This window comes from Juglans regia, chromosome 4, assembly GCF_001411555.2.
Source record: "Juglans regia cultivar Chandler chromosome 4, Walnut 2.0, whole genome shotgun sequence".
Taxonomy (NCBI): Eukaryota; Viridiplantae; Streptophyta; class Magnoliopsida; order Fagales; family Juglandaceae; genus Juglans; species Juglans regia.
In genome coordinates, this window is record NC_049904.1 from 8,155,578 (window position 1) to 8,178,172 (window position 22,595).

At 36.3% G+C, this 22,595-nt stretch overlaps 2 protein-coding genes and 1 long non-coding RNA gene across 3 annotated transcripts; 1 reads left to right on the forward strand and 2 right to left on the reverse strand.

The window, feature by feature from the left end:
* The first annotated feature begins 5,337 nt into the window (after positions 1 to 5,337).
* LOC109009886 lies at positions 5,338 to 6,880 on the forward strand. Its single transcript, XR_001999126.2, has 2 exons — positions 5,338 to 5,619; positions 6,479 to 6,880. It is a non-coding gene; the product is annotated as an uncharacterized LOC109009886 (long non-coding RNA).
* A 1,773-nt stretch (positions 6,881 to 8,653) lies between these two features.
* On the reverse strand, positions 8,654 to 13,751 carry LOC109009877. The gene is made up of 4 exons (XM_018990524.2): positions 13,130 to 13,751; positions 12,372 to 12,817; positions 8,984 to 9,058; positions 8,654 to 8,842 (listed from the first exon to the last, which is right to left on the reverse strand). The coding sequence occupies exons 1-4, from the start codon at positions 13,749 to 13,751 to the stop codon at positions 8,654 to 8,656; spliced, it is 1,332 nt and encodes a 443-aa protein (XP_018846069.2).
* Positions 13,752 to 15,020: 1,269 nt separating this feature from the next.
* On the reverse strand, positions 15,021 to 16,778 carry LOC109009876. The gene has a single exon (XM_018990523.2). It carries the CDS (start codon positions 16,776 to 16,778, stop codon positions 15,021 to 15,023), a length of 1,758 nt encoding a protein of 585 aa, XP_018846068.2.
* Between the last annotated feature and the right edge of the window lie 5,817 nt (positions 16,779 to 22,595).

Sequence of the window (22,595 nt, forward strand, 5' to 3'; positions counted from 1 at the left end):
GTGAAATGAGAAGGGGAGGGAATTATTTATAGGTGGATAATGGATGAGGGACGTTGGCTTGGGTGCTTGGTGATTGGGTGAAGTGGGAGGTGCTCAAATCTAGAAACTTTCTAGATTTGCTAGCATGAGTTTAGGTCACTTGTGCATAATGAAATAATGCCCTAAACCACCATCATTACCTCTCCACAATAGTTTCAAGGGTCCTGTAGATGACTCCAGGTCGTGAGGCATCATTTGGGTGGCAGAAGATCCCTCAAACCACCCTTGAAAACAGGTGGATGGAGGTGGTTTTGTGGTGGCAAAAAATCAGTTCGGTTATGGATTTTTTGGGCAGAAAAAATGAGTCAAAATCCTTCATGATGGTCATGGGACTTCTTGGTGATTGGGTGGAGAAGGACGTAGCATGGGGTGGTGGTGCAAACAATGGCAGGAGGCTGGTTCAAATTCAATCCAAATGGTTTCTACACAAACTAGACCAAGGTGCACCCAGTTTTGTTCTTTAAATTGATTGATGTAACCAATTTCGTCCAAGGCTCAAACTGAGTTTGGGAGGGTCTCATGAGGTGTTTAAGGACCATATTACCCTTGAGGACAAACCATAAAAATGTTGGCCCAATGGCAAAACAGTCCAAACATGACAAAGGGCAATGCACAAAACCGATTGAAGCATGGTTTGAGTTTATTATGTCATTTTTCTTAATGACATGTGAGATGGTTTAGCTAGGATATTAACATGGTCTAATCATGGTTTAAGGGAGTATTAAGTCAAGAAAATTAGAATTAAAAAGTTTAAGAAAATATTAAGAACGATTAAGCTTCAAAGCATGGTTTAAAGTACACTAACCTTAAGTATGATGATTAATGGCCTTAGCCAATTTTCAAAACTTAATTTGGGTACTTTCAGGGTGATTTGGGCTTAAGGAAACCAATGATATGGTGTATTGGGCCTTTGGTCTTTGAATGGTGAAATGAGTCCAAACTTGGCTTTGGGCCATAGGGGCTTGAAAAGGGCCAAGGGTCCAATCTACATCAAAGACCTTATATCTTCCTATACTTAGGCCAAAACTAGCCTTAATTTCCTAAGGGTTTGGTTCAAGGTTTTCTTGGGCTAGGCCTATGAATGTACTTGGGTCCTAAAAAGCCTCACCAAAATTACTAATGGACTTGCCTCTCTAGTCTGTAGCTCATTAACATTAAGTACCAACATTAATGCTAATTCCACTATCAATTTTAATGAAAGTGATTAATTCATAATTAAAACATAATCTGAAGTACTTAAGGGTTAATCAATGATTAATTAAGCGGGGTGTTACAGGATCACATCAAGAAATATACATACTAGAAGAGAAAAGACCAAGAGTTTGAAGTGGGAGAATGGATATACCTGCGGCTTCAATCGAATCGACAGACCTTGGTTGCCCACAAATGCAACCCTAAACTAGCCTCTTGATTTTATGGGTCTTTCCAAGTGGTACAGAGGGTCGGGAAGGTTGATTTTTGGCTTGATCTATAGGTTTCCTTCAAAATCCATCTCATTTTCCATGTGTCACAGCTCAAGAAGAAATTGGGCTCCAAAATCATTGCAATCCCCATCCTGCCTCCAGTTGATGACCAAGGAATCCTCATCTAAGAAATAGAAGAAGTTTTTGGGCACCACATGACCAAGGTTGAAACTCGAGCGAAAATGGATTTGTTAATTCGTTGGCAGGGGCAAGAAGTTGATGACACAACGTTGGAAACCTATTCTTAGTTGAAGGAGGTGTTTCCCACCTTGTGGGCTTGTGAATAATAATAAAATGATTTGATTTAAAATGTTTTATTAGGTTTTAGAAAATGAGAGAGAAAATTTTGAATAAAAATATTATTAGAATATAATTCTTTAATATTATTTTATTTTATTAAATTTGAAAAAGTAGTATTGTTTTTTGTTGTTTGGAAGTTTGAGAAAGTTTTAAAATTAGATGAAAAAGTTGGATATTTAAAATTAAAAAGTGTTTGTGTCTATTTGAAATTAGATGATGTTAGGGAAGAAAACAAATAAAAGTTTTGAGATGAGATGAAATTACTTCACTTCTCAAATAAGCCCTAACTCTTTGTTAGTCGGTCAACTATGTCAACTAGTTGTTCCATGTACTTGCTGAATGGGCCAGACGTAATCTACATTTTTTAAATCTTAAAATAAAAATAAAACTAATAAATTAATATTTTAATAATATTTTATTCATCTTTCAACTTTCATTTCAACTTATCTCGTCTCAACTCACCATCCAAACCTCCTATAAAATAATAGCCTAAAGAATTTAAAGTTTACCAAAATAAACTAAAATCAAAGGTAAAGTTTAAAAATAAAAAAAGCTCGATGAAGAAAACACTTAAAAAACTTAAAATTAAAAAAAAATTAATATTATAAAAACTAGTTATTATTTAAAATTTAACCATAAAAATTTAATAAATCATTTAAAAAAGGAGAATAAAATAAGAGCAAGCTTACGTAGGTGTTGTAGCTATCACAAAGGACACATCCCTGATGGCTAGATTGCGGTGGTCCCATCATTTTGTGGCTTCAATAATTTACTAGCAATGATATATAAACAAAATATAATACAATACATTATATAAATTTTTATAAAATATGTTATAAAAATATTATCTCTCATTTAAAATATAATTATGTAAAATATGGTGTAAAAATCATTTTCCATAATTATGTAAAAATCATTTGCAAAAATAACAGGATATCTCCTATTACAATTTACAAAGATAAATAGTCAATAATATTACAAGACAATCCCTAAAATATTTTTCTATTTCTTTACTATTTTCTTTTCCCCACAGTGGCACGCCTTGCCACTCATTTTAGTCAAATCAAAATCCTCCACGCTGCCACTTACAATAACGTTATTTTCTCCCAATACATTTCATGACGTTTTCAATAAAAAATAAAATAAAATTGTTTATTTATCTATTAAACACACTAATTAAAAAAAATTGTCAAATATATTTATTTGTAGATAACATAACAAATGCAATGACATTCTTCATGGTCTTTTTAAATTTATTTTTAATTAAAATTAGTAAAATAAATTTATAAGAGTAATATTAAATACAGTCTTAGAATATTCGAATTTCGCGTACTCCTTTTAAAAATATTAGATTTTACTATTATAAAAATAAGTTTTTTTATGTAAATCCTAAATTTACCTACTTTTTTAAAAGAAAATTATTTAAAGATAAATAATTTGTATAAGTCCCAAATAGACAAGTCATATACAAGCCCTTATAAAAAAATAGACCCCACCTTAAGAAAGTGTAAAAAAAATTATTTTTTATTAGTGAGATCCATTGTTTTATAAAAGTCTTGTATGAGATTTGTCTATTTAAAACTTATATATAACATTACTCTTTTAGACACTTAAGAGAGTAAAGTTATCGTAAGCGGCAGAATGAAAGATTTTGATTGAAACGAGTGCAATGGTACACCACAATGGTACACCACAGTGGGGGAAAACTGAAAAGATCAAAAGGGGAAAAAAAATGAGAAATTCTATTTGCAGTCCCCACTTAGGGACTGCATGTGCAAGCCTTTTATTAAATGAGAAAAATCATCATTTCAGGAGGGATAGTTTTGTAATTTTTAAAAAAATTAAAGATAAAATTGCCTATGCTTGTATTGCAGTCCCCAAATGGGGACTGTATCTAGCATTGCTCAAAAAAAATACAAGGTCTGGCTTGTCAACAAGCAATACTGGCCATTAAATTTTATAGAATAATTTTAAGTACATAAATATCACGTAATCATTTTGAAAAAGAGTGAGATTCACTATTAAAAAATTAATTTTTTTATGTAGGTCTCATATTTTATTTAATTCTTTAAAGCGATTATGCAGCAATTGTACAATTTACAATTACAAATATATTTTCTCAATTTTATAACAGGAAATGTCCTATTACTTTTGTACATGAGGCAAGCCACATATGTCACAACTCAATTGGTTATGATGTGGTAAGTGGATTGCTTGAAGGATTTTTTTACCATATAATTAAAAGATGACTGCATTAGAGTTTGATGTATAATACAATAAATTTTCTACATTATATGGTATATACTACATTTGATTTTTTTATTTTTTTTATTTTTAAAATTAAATAAATTATTCTACTTATCATCTATACACCATATATTTGATAAAATAAAATAAAATCATATGCGATGTATACTGCATGTAAAGATGATGAGGAAAATTTTTCATAGTACAAAAGTTTATAGAAAATAACTTATTTAAAATAGTCGTCAAGTATACTTTTTAGATAGATTTGTAATTATATTTTATTTTTAATTTCTTTATTCCTTATATTTTTAATTTTAATGATTTTATTAAAATCTCACGTTAACACCAATAATGAGATGTCACGTTCACACCAATAATTAACTAGATGTCACGTGTAAAAAAACTATAAATAAAAAATAGTATAAATACAATAATTTAATAAGAAAAATGGTAAACTTACAATTAGTATACAAATTCTACTTAAAATGAAAGGTACTTACATAAAATCAAAATTACCTTTTAATAAAATGTTATACTTATATTTATTGATTTAAAATGAGTTATAAATTAGCTATAAAAAAAATTGTAGGTGTATGATTAATGTAGTTTGAATTTAGAGATAGATTGAAATAACTTATAAATAATAGAATAAAAATTGAATTATTTATTATATTTTATGTAGAAACTTGAAGAAATAATTTTAAAATTTAAAAAAGTTAAATTATTTATTATATTTTATATAAAAATTTAATAAAATTATAATAATAAAATCAGATAAATAAAAATAAATTTTAAATACAAATGAGTCCTAAACAACACAACAAATATTGTAGACATATAGGCACACTATTTTGTCATGCCACCGAAATAAATAAAAATAACTTATTTAACCATTAACTAAAAAAATTAAAAATAAATAAGTGATAGGACCAGTAAGTCTTTCATTATCTTATCTATTAATATTCGCAGGGACGCACAGATGCTACAAGTGGACTGATGGTTACAATATGCCCACGTGACGAGATGTGCTCGTCATTCGTATTCATGTTTCACGCGAGCTTCGATGGTAATCTCAGGTGGAGGAACAGTGACAGAACCTCTACGTGGCAGCATTTCACTTGCTCATCCCACGTGCTTCGTCCTTTGAGGTCGCAGATTCACATGGTCTCTACGAAGCTACGTACCGTTCATTCAAAGTGCTACTCGACAGAAGACTTCTGCGACAGCCACAACCTGCAGTAGTGCAGTGTCCTCTTCTGGTTACAATTTTCTCTATAAAGACTTTATAACCCTCCATCCAGGTTTCTCAGCTCTCCTCAATGCCTCCATCTCTTCTCTATTACACTCCTGTCTCTCACAGGAAAAGTTTGTCTTTAGGGTTTGTACGTACGTACTGGGCGTGCTTGAAAGTGGATCCAAAGTTACTCCATTTATCTGCATTTGCACCTGCACCTCTCAAGTCTAGTCTATGATCAGTGTTTTCCATGTCTATTTATTATTATCGCTGTGAGATGGGGCTTAGGTGCATGTACAGTTGCAGACTAATGGGATTTCTTCATCTTTCATCGAGGTAAGAACATTGAAATTAATAAGCTCGACACTCTTTTTTCATTTGTTATAATCTGCTTACGGTGATTTCAGATGCATAATCTCATCTGTTTTCCGTGTGTTGTTTCTTCTTCGTTTGCAAAACCATAAGTAGATCATTTCATGAGTTTTTTTTTGTTAAGCAACCCATCTGTCGAAATCATGAAATAGAAAGCCCAAGTATGAGATCAGCTTTGCCCTTACCTATCAGCTCTTAACGAGCTGTCGCACGTTTGTGTTTTCCAGAATTCCACAGTACATAATTTATTTTCCTTCCAAAAACCATAGATTTCATTTCATTTTTTTGTAAGAACCCTTCTGTCAAAGTCATGAAAGAACCTAAATAGCTAACGAGCTCTCCTTATCGACTGCTGTGCGTGTTTTTCAGAACTACTCGGTACATAAAACTCCATCTCATGAGGAACATTCTCGAAACTTTAACCAGGGATCAATAATGTTAAAAACTGTATCTTTCTTTTCCATTCGTTTAAGCTGAGACTCATCTTGTCTTATTTTATTTTGATGTGAAAACTTTAATTCGCTTCAAGTACGTATGTACAACGTCCTAATTACAAGATCATTTTAGATGCAAGGGAGAATGCTAATGTGGTGGATCTGGTACTGTTGCATGCAGTTCAAAGAACAAAAGAACCCGTGATAATCGAGGGTACACACACACACATATATATATATATATATATATATTTATATAAATATCTTGTCTAATTAGATATATTGTGTTTATGACTTCATAAATCGATAAGCATATGTACTTTTACTTTTTTTTTTGTTTTGCAAGCGAGAACGTTCTAGTATAAATAACTTATTTTAATTATGATCAGTGGTAGGTGCAGTAAGTTGCTGCTGTTTAATTCCCTGAGCTAGGGAGACCAATTAAGGCAGTCACTACAACTACAACAGATTTGATCTATTGTGATGGTCTCAAACCGTCACACTTTTTTATGATGGACAAAATCATCATAAAAATTTATTTGAGACCGTCACCAAAAAGGCGTCAGAGAAAGTACTTTGTAATAGTTTACTGTACAATCATTACTAATAGATTTTTTTTTTTTTATATGGTTGGAAATCTTATATGAAATATAATGTTCAAACGTGAAGAGTTTTTGTGACAATCAAATTTCATCATAGAAAGTAACAGTCGCATGTACCGAATAACGTTCGAATGTTTACTTGACCGATTAGCATTTGAATAATAAATATCTAATGTTTGGCATTTTTTATTCGTATGTTTGATTTTTACATTTTAACGTATATACGTTTGAACGTTTGTGCTGCGATGTTTGAATGTCGCATTTTCACATTAATGGGAAATTGTTCAATCCTAAAAAACTTAATGTTCGGATGGTTAATCAGTCTATTCGAATGTATTTTTTTTAGTCATTCGAACATTAACTGAATAAGTTTGAATGTTTGTGGAGTGTATACGTTTGCCTTACGTTCGAACGTACACTACAACAAAAAAGGAGCTATTCGGACAATTTTTTTTTGGAACAAATTGAAAATCGTCTCAAAAAATGAGAAGTAACGAAGAAAGGTTTTTTTCAGTTCAAATGGATTATTTTGGAACAAAAAATTTTGTGCCTAATAAGATACTGTTCGAACATCAAGGAAAAATGTTCAAACATACTAAAATGAACATTTGAATGGAAATCATATATGGTCAAATGTTAATTTGGCGCGTTGAGTGAAAACATTTAGTGAGACGTTGACTTAACATTTGAACAACATACAAAAACGTTTAAACTTTAAAGTTAAACAATGTTCAAACATATATTATTTATGATCGAATATTAAATTGGTGGATTAAGTCAATAAATTTTTCCAAGACATTGACTTACCATTCGAACATATTACTATACCGTTCGAATGGTAAGTTAATTCATGTTCAAACGTAAAAGAAAGTGTTCGAATGGAAGTTAAAGGAATGTTATTTTACATATTTAAATTTTTTTTAAAATTTTTAAAATTTTGATTTAATTTTATTCTTGTTAAATTAATTGAGTTGTTCTACTTATTATCCATATATCATGTAATATAAATCAATAATTAATCTAGAAAAGATCAAACATTTAATTCATAATTAAATCAAACTTACAAAATATCATATCATATTGTCCATATCAAAAAAAAAATATATATAAATAAAAGATAGAAAGTACTATTATGATCTCAACTCTCTGCACACATCTTCGACTGCAGTTAATTGTCTCTCTACCTGTATTAGAAGAGTATTGAGCGTGACTTGAGTGGCAGTAATGACATGAATCTATGTACGTAACTTAGAGATGCTAGCAAGAATCTCTGTACGTAACACAGAGATGCTAGCATTAAACTCTGTACACAACTCAAATATAGCAGTACTGACTATATCAATCATCGCTAATGTGTGTCTGTCGATCTCTACACGCACTATGTCAGCCATCTCTTCACAAGTAGATGTGCGCGATGCCTCGGCCTGTGTGGATGCCTCACCAGCCGATACTCCAGGATCTTCTGGCTGTGTATCTCTCTGAATATCAACCCGGTTAGGAACAGGTCCACGAAGACGAAGTCTCATGTGTCCCGCGCTTCGTGATAAGGTAGTGCTGTTGATCGGTCCAATCGGCTCCCCTGCACGCTAGGCAACATTTGGCATGAACCCAAAATATAGCAGAAATCGAGAGTGATCAAGATCCTGAATGGCAGTATATTTGTTATAATATACCGAGCCTATGATCGAATCCTCTCAAATATATACCCCAGAAGGTCGATAAGATTGCCACGAGCAACTTGTATCATAAATTTTGCTCGATCCATGCAGACCTTGGTCTTGTGCTGTCGAGGGTCAATATTGTTGGCGATTATCAAATCCTGATCTTGAAGAAAGAAGATAAATTTGCCTGCCTGATGTTCTTCGTCCCATTATACATAGGAGCATCTGGACCAACAATCAAGTCTCTCACCTCATGGTCACCGAGGGTATCGAGATCATCTATATAAACTGCTCCCTCGTCCTAAGGCGTCTCTGCATCACCCGAAGGATCAGACTCTCTAGGCAGCATGTTCAGATAGGCATCGCGCAATTTAGGAATACAGAGATATTCAGCGAGTCCGTCCGCTGAATATATAACTGGAGCTTCTTGGACAGAGATCATATATGCTCCTCCATCATCTGCGTTGGCACCACTGAGCTCTTTATAGAACTAAGTGACGATGTCAGTATAGGATACAAGCTCATATGCTTCTTCTCTCTGATTTGGGATTGGTGTCCAATCACGATCACTGAATACGGATTGGAGGGAATAACCCTCTCATATAAGAGTTGTGAAATCAGACAATTTTACCTGCCGCTCTAGTAAAACAATCATCTCTCGAATTGTTTGGATAGTAGGTTTGCCTGATCTATCATGCCTACGACCCTATAAGACATTATTATCAACCTGAAATTTAAAAAATAAAATATATATTCTGTGATTAAATATAATAGTTCTAAATATTCAAAAGATTATATACTAATAGTAATTTAATAAATTAATTGATAGGACAATAAAATGTGATAAAAATAAATTAATAAATTAATATAAATTAATTGGTTCAGACCGTTTGAACGTGCTCAAACAAATAAAACAGTGTTTGAATGGACAAAATTGTGGTCAAACAGAAACCAGATTGAGCTCAATCATGGCTGAGTCAACTCAGGGGCCATGGAAACCCATGGGTTTCTTTAACAAAACACATACTATTACTATGTAATAGTAATATATAATAACTAAAATATAATAACATATAATAGGTTGGACACCAATCCTAGATCAGAGAAAAGAAGTATGGGAGCTCGTATCCTATATTGACATAATTGCTGAGTACTATAAATCGGTGGTGCTAGTCTAGATGATGGAGGGGCATATAAGATCTTTTTTCGAGGAGCTCCAGTTATATTTTCAACGGATGGACATGCTGAATATCTCGATATTCCTAAACTGCACGATGTCTATCCGAACGTATTGTCTAAAAAGCCTGGTCATTAGGGTGATGCGAAGACGGCTCAGGACGAGGGAGTAATTTATACATATGAGCTAGATACTCTCGTTGATCATGAGGTGAGAGACTCGATTGTTGGTCCAGATGCTCCTATGTGTGGGATGAAGAGCATCAGTCAGACAAATTTATCTTTTTTTTTTCAAGATCATGAATTTGATAATCACCAACAATATTAACCCTCGACAGTACAAGACCGAGCTTGGTATGGACCGAACAAAATTTATGATACAGGTCACTTGTGGCATTCCTATCGACCTCATGGGGTATATATTTGAGAGGATTCGATCAGATGTCTGATACATTACAACAAATATATTTCCATTTGGGATCCTAATCACCCGATTTCTGCTATATTCTAGGGTCATGCCAGATGTTGCCCAGCATGCACAGGAGCCGATGGAATTGATCAACAGCACCAACTTGTCACGAAGCATGGAACACTTGAGACTTCATCTTTGTTGACCGGTTCCTGACTGGATTGATATTTAAAGAGATGCACAGTCGGGAGATCCTAGAGTATCGGCTGGTGAGGCATCCACACAGGTTGAGGCATCGCGCACATCTACTTGTGAGGAGATGGCCGACATACTGCTTGCACAGATTGGTAGACACACATCAGTGGTGATCGATGTAGTCGTTACTGCTATGTCTGAGCTGCGTAAAGAACTTAATGCTAGCATCTCTAGATTACGTACAGAGCTTAATGCTAGCATCTCTGACTTACGTATAGAGATTCATGTCATTATTGTGATTCAGGTCACGCTCAGTACTCGACTGACACAGGTAGAGACAATTAGCTGCAATCGAGAATGTGTACATAGAGCTGAGATCATAGTAGTACTTTCTATCTTTTATTTATATATATATATATATATATATTTTGGTATGGTCAATATAATCTGGTGTTTTGTAAGTTTAATTTAATTATGAATTAAATCTTTTTTTTCTTTTCTAGATTAATTATTGATTTATATTATGTGGTGTATGAATGATAAGTAGAACAACTCAATTATTTTAACAAGAATAAAATAAAATTAAAATAATAAAAACTAATTTTAAAATTTGTAATGTAGCATATTTCTAACCACGGTTCGAACACTTTATTTTACGTTCAAACACGTATTAACTTACCATTCGAATGGTATAGTAATATGTTTGAATGATAAGTCAATGTATTACCAAAATTTATTGACTTAACCTGTAAATTTAATATTCGATCATAAATAATATATGTCCGAACATTGTTTAACATTAAAGTTTGAAAGTTTTTGTATGTTGTTCGAACGTTAAGTCAATGTGCCACTAAATGTTTTCACTAAACATACCAAATTAACATTCGACCATATATAATTTCCGTTCGAATGTTCATTTTAGTCTATTCAAACGTTTTTTTCTGGATGTTTGAATGGTTATCTTATTAGAGTTAGTTTTTCGTTCCAAAATAATCGATTTGAACGTATTCGAACATAAAAGACCTTCCGTCATTTTTTGGAATGAAATTTGAAATTCATCACTACATTTCATTTATTTGGATGATTTTCAAATCGCTCCAAAGAAAAATTGTCCAAATAGCTCTTTTTTGTTGTAGTGAAAGAATATAACTATTGGAAAATATATTCGTTAAAAGAATATGACTGTTATAAAATATTATGTTCTTTGGAAGAATATGACTATTGGAAAATTGGACGTCCATTGAAAAATGACCATTGGAATAATATATACGAACATCAAAAAAATATATTTGGGGGAAAATGTCATGTTTTAATTATTGTGCTTCTTTTAATAGGGAATAAATATTCTAATTACCATGAGAATTAAAATGTAGAAATGAAGATTAAATATAATTTTTTTAATGCAATTCTGATTCTCATTTTGGTAATTCAGTAACAAAAACCACTTTCACGAATCTTTTCTACACTCCGGTTAGGGACTCAGAATATAAACACTCAAGCAAACGAAGAGATCTCAAACTCCCTAGACCTCAAAGGAAAAAAAAAATGTTGCATCAAACGTTCACCTATAGCTCTTCTCATCACAATCAATAAATTAATCCAAAAACCCTTTGTCCAACACCATTCGCAAAGATCCATACAAAACTTGTTAGGATATGCTTGATGATTCTGGGATGTGTTGCGTGAATACAGATAGTAGATTAAAGCTTAAAGGAAAAGATGACTTTGGGAAGGATAAAAGAAGAAATTCATTCAAGGAATTTAGCCATGGGTCTGTTCGAGGCAACCCGACCTCCACAATAGTCTAGAATATTCTTATGCTTTTTCTGATCTCCTTCTACGTTTCGCCTCCCTTCCCTATATATCTCTGACAACACTAACAGAATTGAAATACATGGAAATAGGAAAGTAATAATAACAGTGACTGACAATGAAAGAAAAAACAGACGAGGGTCACAGCCCTTTAAACACTACGTTTCAAGTATATGAAACGCAATGTTGACATAAGTCAGCAGCAACTGCAACTCTCAAAACGCAGCATTTTATTTCTTCAGAATTTCTGAAACGGCGTCGTCCCATGATCTCTCCACTTAGTTCACTTCACTTGATCTTCTAGACACTTCACTTCGATCTCACTTCTATGTCTCCTTTCCTCGTACTCGATCTACGACTTAGGGTTTCCTCGCATCACCACATCGCCGCCGTTGAGGACCCTAACAAGCTCTCCCTATTAAAGCACCTTGCCCACAAGGTGCGGATACAAGTTCTTGAGTTTCCAATAGCTTTCCCATGTGTTATCCTCCTCCGAAAGGCCAGACCATTTCACAAGCACTTCAGTAAATGGCTGATTTCCATGGCGTTTGATGCGGCGTTCCACTATGGCTTCGGGTTCTAGAAGGATTTCGTCGTGAGTGTCCACCGGTGGCAGTGTTGACAATGGTTGAATCGTATCACCCACTTTTCTCTTCAAGCAAGAAACATGGAAAGTGGGGTGAATTTTTGCTGTGGTGGGTAGATCCAAGCGATATGCTACGACTCCTACACGTTTGGTGATCTGGAATGGTCCATAAAAGCGGGGCGAGAGTTTCATATTGCGTCTGGTGGCTAGAGATGCTTGCCTGTAAGGCTGCAGTCGTAGGTACACCCAATCGCCCTCCGAGAATTGTTGTTCTACTCTTTTCTTGTCTGCAAAGTGTTTCATACGATGTTGTGCTTGCTGTAAATTTTCTTTGAGTAATTGTAGTGTCTATTGCCTTGCACGTAGTTGCTTGTCTACTGAGTCATTAAAAGATGTCCCTGGTATATAAGAAATTAAGGGGGGTGGGGGGTACCCATACACAGATTCAAAAGGGTTCATTTTTGTAGAAGCATGATAGGATGTATTATACCACCATTCGGCTAAGGCTAGCCACTGGGCCTACTGGTTAGGTTTGGATCCTACATAACATCTGAGATATCTTTCGAGACATTTGTTGAGGGCTTCAGTTTGGCCATTACTTTGAGGGTGATAGGCTGAATTGTAGTTGAGAGATGAACCCTGTAATGTAAAAAGATTCTTCCAAAAAGAGCTTACAAACACTGGATCTCTGTCAGAAACAATGGATTTTGGCAAGCCACGTAATTTAAAAACATGCTTCATGAATAAATACACTACAATGGAAGCTGTGTATGGATGGGCTAAAGGTATAAAATGTCCCAATTTGGTCAGATGATCAACCACCACCAGAATAATAGTAAACCCATTAGACTTAGGTAATCCTTCTATGAAATCCATAGAAATGTCAGCCCATGGTTGTTGAGGAGTCGGCAAGGGTTGCAGTAGCCCTGCTGGTGCAGTAGTTTCATTCTTGACAGTCTGACATAGTAGGCATTCCCTCACCAACTTCTTAATGTCACGCTTCATGCCCTTCCATATAAAATCCCTCTTGGCCCTTTGGTATGTCTTTAAATATCCCCAATGATCTGCTAAGGGGTCATCATGAATAAAATGCAGAACTTTAGCTTTAAACGGAGAATCTGGAACAATGACAATTCTACCATTCTTGATAATCAACCCTTGCTGTAAATGAAAGCCCTTGGGTAGATTTGAGTTACTTGAGAGTCTAGTAATCAAATCCATCATTTCTGGTAAGCTAGTATAGCTGGATTTTAATTTCTCCACCCAATCCGGGTTAGGAAAAGAAATCATGGCCAAGAATCCTTGTTGGTTGATATCTTCCTCCCCTTTTCTTGATAGTGCATCTACTACTTTGTTCTACGTGCCCTTCTTATAAACAATAGTGAAGTCATAGCCCAACAACTTAGTGAGCCATTTCTATTGAGCCCCCGTGCCAACTCGCTGCTCTAGTATGTACTTTAACGCCTGCTGGTCCGTTTTAATCACAAATGATTGGCCTAATAAATAAGGCCGCCATTTTTGAACTGTTGTGATCACGACAAAAAATTCTTTTTCGTAAGTCGATAACTAAGGGCTTTACCCTTTAAAGCCTTACTCAAAAAGGCAATGGGCTGATTAAACTGCATTAAAACGACCCCAATACCCCTGCCACTTGCATCACATTCAATAGTGAAAGGGTATGAAAAATTCGGTAACCGTAGAATTGGGGGTGATGAGACAGCCTGTTTGGCTCCATAAAAGTTGTATTTGCCTCCTCAGACCATAAGAACGCATTCTTCTTTAGCAGCTGGGTGAGTGGTGTAGCAATTAAACCGTAGTGTTTTATGAATTTATGGTAATAACCCGTTAACCCCAAAAAACCACGAAGGGACTTAAGACTAGCTGGTTTAGGCCATTCTAGCATTGCTGTCACTTTAGAAGGATCAGCTTTAACTCCTTCCGAATTGATAAGATGCCCTAAGTACTCAATTTCAGCCACCCCAAATCGACACTTGGAAAGTTTAGCAAATAGTTTGTGGCTGTTTAGGACCTTTAACACTTGTTGGAGATGACTCAAGTGCTCTTCCCATGATCTACTATAAACCAAAATGTCGTCGAAAAAAACCAACAAAAATTTCATTAAAAATGGACGGAAAATGGTGTTCATAAGGTCTTGAAAAGTAGGAGCATTAGTGAGTCCGAAAGGCATCACAAGAAACTCATAGTGGCCTTCGTGTGTCCTAAAGGCCATTTTAGACACATCATCTGGGGCTACCCTGATTTGGTGGTAACCGGATCGCAAATCCAGCTTAGAGAAAATCACTGCCCCGCATAACTCATCCAGCAACTCATCAATAACTGGTATAGGAAACTTATCCTTAATCGTGGCTTGGTTTAGTGCCCTAAAATCCACGCAAAGGCGCCAACTACCATCCGCCTTCCTCACTAATAACACCGGGGATGAAAAAGGATTATTACTTGGCCTGACTACCCCAGTAGACAGCAGTTCTGTCATAATTTTTTCAATTTCTGCCTTTTGATAAAAAGGGTAACAGTATGGTCGGATTGAATGGGTGGAGTGCCCTCCTTTAAAATAATCTTATGGTCATGAGCTCTAAAGGGTGCTAACCCTTTGGGAGTATCAAAAACTTGCTGGAATTGGTCTAAGATACTCTTAATTTCGCCCGGAATAATGTCTGACTTTTGTTCTAGCTCCGTACCCACCAATTGTAATAACAACCTCTTCCCTTTACTAATGGACTGCAAGAGGGATTTACTGCCCTCCTCAAAAGATAGTCCAGAAGGACTTAGACCCTTTAAGCATACCCGTGTATTTGCATAAGTAAATTCCATAGTCAACTTTGAAAAATCCCAGAGAATTGGGCCCAAAGTCACTGGCCAATTTACCCCCAAGACAATATCACAACCCCCCAAAGATAAGACGTAAAAAGAAGGGTAAAATTGATTACCTTGAATGCTGGTACGTACATTACTGCAATAACCTTCACTGTGCACCATGTCACCATTAGCTATTTTGACAGACATCCCCTTAATCGTATCAACTCTGAGTTTGGTTTTCAAGGCAATGGATGAGTCAATAAAACTGTGTGTACTCCCTGAATCGATAAGGATCTCCACTTCTTTCTGGCCTATTATTCCTAGGAGTCTCATCGTATTGGCACTTGGCATTCCAGAAATTTCACTTAGGGAAATTTCTGGTTTAGTTTCCATGGTTAGAATTGGTAAGGGAGTTGAAGGTTCCCCCATATCCAGCACATTCCCCTCAGTTTCTTCACAGTCCACTCCCCCAGCTTCTTCCACTTCATTATGTCCTTGTAGCACATACATTTTTGGAGCCTTACACACGTGATTTGGGTTCCATTTTTCCTCACAATGGAAACAAAGCCCCTTGCGGCGTTTATCATCCATAGACGTGGATGAAATCCTTCTATTTGGTGTTGTATATTTTGGCTTAAAACTGTTGTCACTTGATTGGCCTTGCTGTTGTGAATAATTTCCAGATTGTGTGAATGGTCTGTCAGGTCCCGATCTGAAAACACTCCTGGTAAAGGCTAGATACTCCTCTTGAATTTTAGCTAAGCCAAAGGCTGCCCCTAGATTAATGGGATTTAGCATGCGAATGGGTAGGCGAATCTCATCTTTTAGTCCACTCATAAAGCAACTCAGCTTATGATGGTCGGACAACCCCCTCAAGCGATTCGATAATGCTTCAAACTGGGCTTTATACATCGCTACAGATGAAGTTTGTTTAAGTCTTGTAAGTGCTTCCATAGGGTCATCATAAGCCGTAGGGCCAAACCGTAATAATAAGGCCCTCACAAATGTTTCCCATGAAGTAAACTGCCTGGACTCAGCAGCGTCTTGGTACCACACCAAGGCTTCACCCTCCATATTATAAGAAGCCATTAATAACCTCTGTGCAGGAGGTGTTTGATGGAATTCCAAATATTGTGTGGCCTTAAAAACCCACCCTGCTGGGTTATCACCATTAAAATGGGGAAAATCCCAACGGACTCCCCTAAGAGCCATACCTCTGGGAGGTAACTCCCCTTCAGGACCCACTTGTAACTCTCTATTAATATTATTATTCTGGTGTGCCATCATAGTTCTTATCATATCAGTAAATTGTTCTATTCTTTCGGATAAATGATCTAACCTTCCATGTACATTTTGCATGTCTTCTTGCTGAGAATCCACTTGCTTCTGGAGGGCATCGAGGTGCTGCTTGGAACGTGTGTTGTCTGCCATCAGGATGAAGGCTCTGGATACCAAATGTTAGGATATGCTTGATGATTCTGGGATGTGTTGTGTGAATACAAATAGCAGATTAAAGCTAAAAGGAAAAGATGACTTTCGGAAGGATAAAAGAAGAAATTCATTCAAGGAATTTAGCCATGGGTCTGTTCGAGGCACCCTAACCTCCACAATAGTCTAGAATATTCTAATGCTTTTTTTGATCTCCTTCTACGTTTCGCCTCCCTTCCCTATATATCTCTGACAACACTAACAGAATTGAAATACATGGAAATAGGAAAGTAATAATAACAGTGACTCACAATGAAAGAAAAAATAGACGAGGGTCACAGCCCTTTAAACACTGCGTTTCAAGTATATGAAACGCAGTATTGAGATAAGTCAGCAGCAACTGCAACTCTTGAAACGCAGCATTTTATTTCTTCAGATTTTTTGAAATAGCGTCGTCCCATGATCTCTCCACTTAGTTCACTTCACTTGATCTTCTAGACACTTCACTTCAATCTCACTTCTATGTCTCCTTTCCTCGTACTTGATCTGCGACTTACGGTTTCCTCGCATCACCACATCGCCGCCGTTGAGGACCCTAACAAAATTGGAATGAAAAAATCTAACCAAACCAAAATTTTCAGATTCATGGATCTGGAAAGAACCCTAAAATCATGAGATGTTCTCAAGAAAGCTGGTTTCTTCTACCAAATAGAACTTGGAGAGAATACTAGAATATGTAATATTGACTCTTTGATATATACTTATAATTTAATCATTCATAATTAGACCAAACAACCTCGACATCCACATGAATTCCATAAACATTAGGATTGCCCAAACATCAAGATTATTCTTGGTTAAACCTACCTTTGTTATCTCTTCTCAATATCACTCAAATTTTGTCCAGAATTTCAGTGTAAAGGGATGAAAATACTTTGAAAATTGAAATTACATAATAATTAAAGGAAACTACTCATATGAAAAAATCAAATTATATACTAAAATAATCTTTGTAATTCGCCTTTTCAACAAATTGATTCCTATCTTCTAGTTTGTTGCTTGAGTGGGCGCCCAAGTTTTTTTTTTTGAAAATGAACTTCTTCATTATAACATTCATCAAATGTCATCAAGAATACAAGAGGGGATACTACCTACATCAACAAAAGATGTAGAAGACAAGAGAGCATTCTTGGCAAGCACATGAGCTGCCTTATTACCCTCTCTACGAATGTGTAAGACTGACCATGAGTCATAAACATTTAACTGAGCCTTAATATCATCAATGATCATACCAGCAACAGACCAATTTTCAACTTTGTTGTTAATAGCTTGAGTAACTAGGAGTGAATCCCCTTCTACTATTATCCTATTTAGTCCCATTTGAGAACCAAAACAAGCAGCTTCCATAGCCCCAACAGATTCAGCTAGAAAAGGACCCAGATGGAGGGACCTGAATTGTCTTGATGTTGCCAACACCAACCCATTCCAATCTCTTATAATCAGATCAATACCAATTTTACAGCTGGACGTGTCAACTCCTGCATCCCAATTGATCTTGAAAACTTGAGGAGGTGGGGGAATCCAAGGTGATATTGGCTTAGGTTGCTGTTGAGGCTTAATAAATACCTGCGAGTGCAAATTCAACAAGTCCTTTAGAATAGACTTGCCATGCTCAGCAACTGAATTAGGGCCCTTAAATTCTTTTTGGAAAACAAAGGCATTCCTTCTCAACCAAATACTCTTACTAACCACTGCTAACTCCCCCACAAGCTCCCAACCCCCAACTGAATCCAGTTTAAGAAACAGATCCATGAGGGAGTGAAAGCTGGATGAGCTTTTTTGGATTTGTCTTGAACATTGATGCCAAACATCTTGTGCTGCAGGACATGTCCATAAAGCATGAATGACTGTTTCTTCTTCTTGTAAGCAAATAGGGCAGCAAGGATTCTCAAGGATTTTCTTCTTGTGCAGATTGAAGTTGGTTGGTAAAGCCTCATTGCAGGCCCTCCATAGAAAAAATTTTCCTGCAGGGGGAACTTTCAATTTCCATAACTTTGACCAGAACTGATTGTGTTGAGAGCTACTTGAAACCTGTCCATTATCCAAATCAGTTAGTTCCTTGTGCAAATGGTATGCACTCTTGACTGAAAAGATGCCTTTAGAAGTCCCATTCCAAATAAGCTTGTCTTCACAGTTTAAGAAACTTATGGGAATTTGTTTAATAAGCTTTGCCTCCTCCTGAGAGAAACATTTCGCCACCGTTTGAGTCTTCCATTGCCTTGAGTTATGGTCAATAAGTTCACTGACTGTAGCCTCAGGATTCACCCCTCACACAACCCCTTGGATTTTGAAAGAATATGGTCTAGAGATCCATCTGTCCTGCATAATATTTATTTTGGAGCCATTCCCCACCCTCCATCTAGTGCCTTTCTCCACTATTTGCTTGGCTGCCATAATACTCCTCCATATGAATGAAGGTTTACTCCCCACCTTGGCCTTTAAGAAAGAGCCATTTGGAAAATATTTAGCCTTTAAAACCTTAGAAGCAAGAGCTTCAGGGTATTGCAGCAGCCTCCACCCTTACTTAGCTAACATAGCAAGGTTGAAACTATGTAAATCTCGAAAACCAAGGCCCCCAATCTTCTTTGCCTTTCTCATGGAGTTCCAAGAGATCCAGTGGATCTTTTTCTCCTTTTCAATCTAACCCCACCAGTAATTCCTCAATAGCTTATTAATTTCTTTCAAAAGGGACCAAGGAAGTTTGAACACTGCCATGTTGTAAGTAGGCATAGATTGCACAACTGATTTGATAAAAATTTCCTTCCCTGCTTGAGAAAGCATCTTGATTTTGTTATTGCTCAGTTTTTGCCTGATTCTGTCCAAAATGAGATTGAAAGACTAAGTTCTTGATCTTCCAATTAGGGCTGGAAGGCCTAAGTATTTCTCATAAGATTGACTTGACCTCACACCTGCTATGCTCAGAATTAACTCCTTATTCTCATGAGATGTGTTCCTATTGAAATGAATTGAGGTTTTCTCTTTGTTGAGGCGTTGACCAGAGGCATTTTCATATAGAGAGAGAACAAAAAGCAGCCTACTCCACTCAAGAGAATTTGCTTTGCAAAACAGGAGGCTGTCATCTGTAAACAGTAGATGGTTTATGTGAATCCTTCCCCTAGCAATAGGAACACCTGATATAGCCCTTGAATTTTTAGCATGATTGAATAAGGAGCTAAGAACTTCTGCACAGAGAATAAAAAGGTAGGGTGACAGAGGGTCTCCTTGCCTAATTCCTCTGGTTGGCTTGAAATAGTCTTGAGGGAAGCCATTCAATAAAATTGAATAGGAGACAGTTTCCACACACTGCATCACCAGATGTATCCAATTCTGAGCAAAACCCATATGTTTCATCAATTCTCTCAAAAATTTCCATTCAATACGATCATAGGCTTTGTTCATGTCAAGCTTTAAGGCCATGTACCCTTCTTTTCCATACATTCTGCTATTCATAGTGTGCAAGGCCTCAAAAGCTACAATAATATTGTCTGAAATAAGCCTACCTGGGACAAAGGCTGGCTGTGTAACAGAAATGATCTCTGGAAGGATAATCTTCAGTCTATTTGCTATGGCCTTTGAGACAATTTTATACATGACATTACACAGACTAATGGGATGAAAATCAGAAACTTTTGAGGGACTATCAATCTTAGGAATCAGGGCAATACTAGTAGCATTAATAGCATCAACATTGCCTTCAGAGTTCAAAATAAACAAAACAGCTTCACATACCTCATTTTCCACTAGGCTCCGATGATTTTGATAGAAAGCATAGGGAAAACCATCTGGTCCAAGTGAACTGAGAGGATTCACGCTAAAAACAGCATCTTCCACCTCTTGCTTAGTGTACTTTCTTAGCAATTTTTCATTCATCTCATCAGTAACTTTCCTCTCTAAATGAAGCAAGGATTCAGAAATACCTTCAGGGTTGGAAGAGGTAAACAAGTTCTGAAAGAAACTTTGGAATTTTGCACTGACTTCTTCAGGACTCTTTGCTATAGATCCTACCTCATCTGCTACTGTTTTTATAGTGTTCTTTTTTCTCATTTGTGAAGCACATTGGTGGAAAAATTTAGTATTCCTATCCCTTTCTTGAAGCCATCTTTGCTTAGCCCTTTGTTTCCAACGAGTATCTTCCTCTTCAATCAGTGGGTCAATAACTTTCTTTGTAGCCTGGATTGGTCCTTTCAGATCTCCCTTATCAGCTTGCTGGAGTGCTGAAAGCTGTTGGAGTTTGGTATGAAGTTGTTGGTTGGTAGAACCCACTGAGGCTTTACTCCATGTTCTCAAACTTTCTTTGCATCTGTTTAACCCTTCAGTTGCCATTTCCAACTTATTAGATACCATCCATGGTCTTCTCCAAGCTTCCTCTACCACTTTGTGACAATCCTCTTTAAGGGCCCAGCTGGCCTCATATTTGAAAAGTCTTTCCCTTCTTACCAAAGTCTGTCTTTCTGGTGCAATGGATACCACAAAAGGCCTATGATCAGAACAGCTTGCTGCTACTGTCGTAACTGAATAACCACCAAAGTTCTCAAGCCAAATTGAGTTTGCACAAGCCCTATCAAGTCTCTCCTTAGTAAACTGATGACCTTCCCTATTATTGCACCATGTGAATCTGTCACCTTTGTACCCCAAGTCATGTAGACCACACTCCATTAGAGCTAATCTAAAGCCCTCCATTTGAGCAAAAGGCCTAGAACCTCCCCCAACCTTCTCACCATAGTGTAATATTTCATTGAAATCACTTAGGCAGAGCCAAGGTCTACACCCACCATGATCTAAGGCTTGCAGCAACTCCCAGCTCTGTTGCCTTTTAGAAGTCAAGGGGTTGCCATAGAAACCAGTACAAATCCAACCCAAATTATCCCCTTTTGTCAATAGCAATAGAGATGTGATACTGAGAATAAGAGAGCAAGTCAACATGCATTGAATCATTCCAAAAAAAAGCCAAACCTCCACTAGCCCTTCTACTATCAACCACAAAACTGTTAGCCATCCCTAACTTCTTCCTTAATAACTCCACTTTGTGTCTACTGCATTTGTCTCTCTTCTTTCTTTTCCTGTTATTTGGCTCCTACGGCTCACGTTCCTCATGTTCACTTGATTCCCCAGACAGATCTGGTGGTGCTAGCTCACACCGCCAAAACAATTCGAGGGACACCATTGGTTCAAAATAGCCACTCAGATGGACTTTGATTTGGTGAGGAACTTATACAGGGTTCATGACGTCACAATGGGAGCCAATGCAGTTTTCGTTCTCAGAAGAACTATAGGGTGGCACGTTTGGAGTCTCGTTATTCTCATGCCAAATAGTGGCATAAGAAATTCCTTTTTTTTTCTAGTACCAGTTGGGAGTTTTTGGCTGATGAGGCTAACCACCAAGAGTTTCCAATTTGAGCCTTGTGGGGTATTGTTCCCTAGGACAGTGAAGTCGACGTGACACTTTCCAACCGAAAGAAAATTCGTTTGCAGCTCATCTATTCTTGGGTTCAAGAGAATTGTGAAGTTGTTTGGTCTAATGTCCTTCTCGCTAGAGAGAGTGATTATGCCCACATAGAGACAAATTAAAAGAATTGTAGAAAGAACAAAGAAACTAAAGAAAGAGATTAAATTATTAATGGGAAAATAAAGATTAATTTTAAATGCAAATTAAAGTGAAACAAAGTGACTAACGGAAAAAATACTCAAGTTTGACAAACAGTAAAGCGTCGAGAATCTCTTGCACAAATATGGTATTTTAATTATTCTTAATTCATTGAA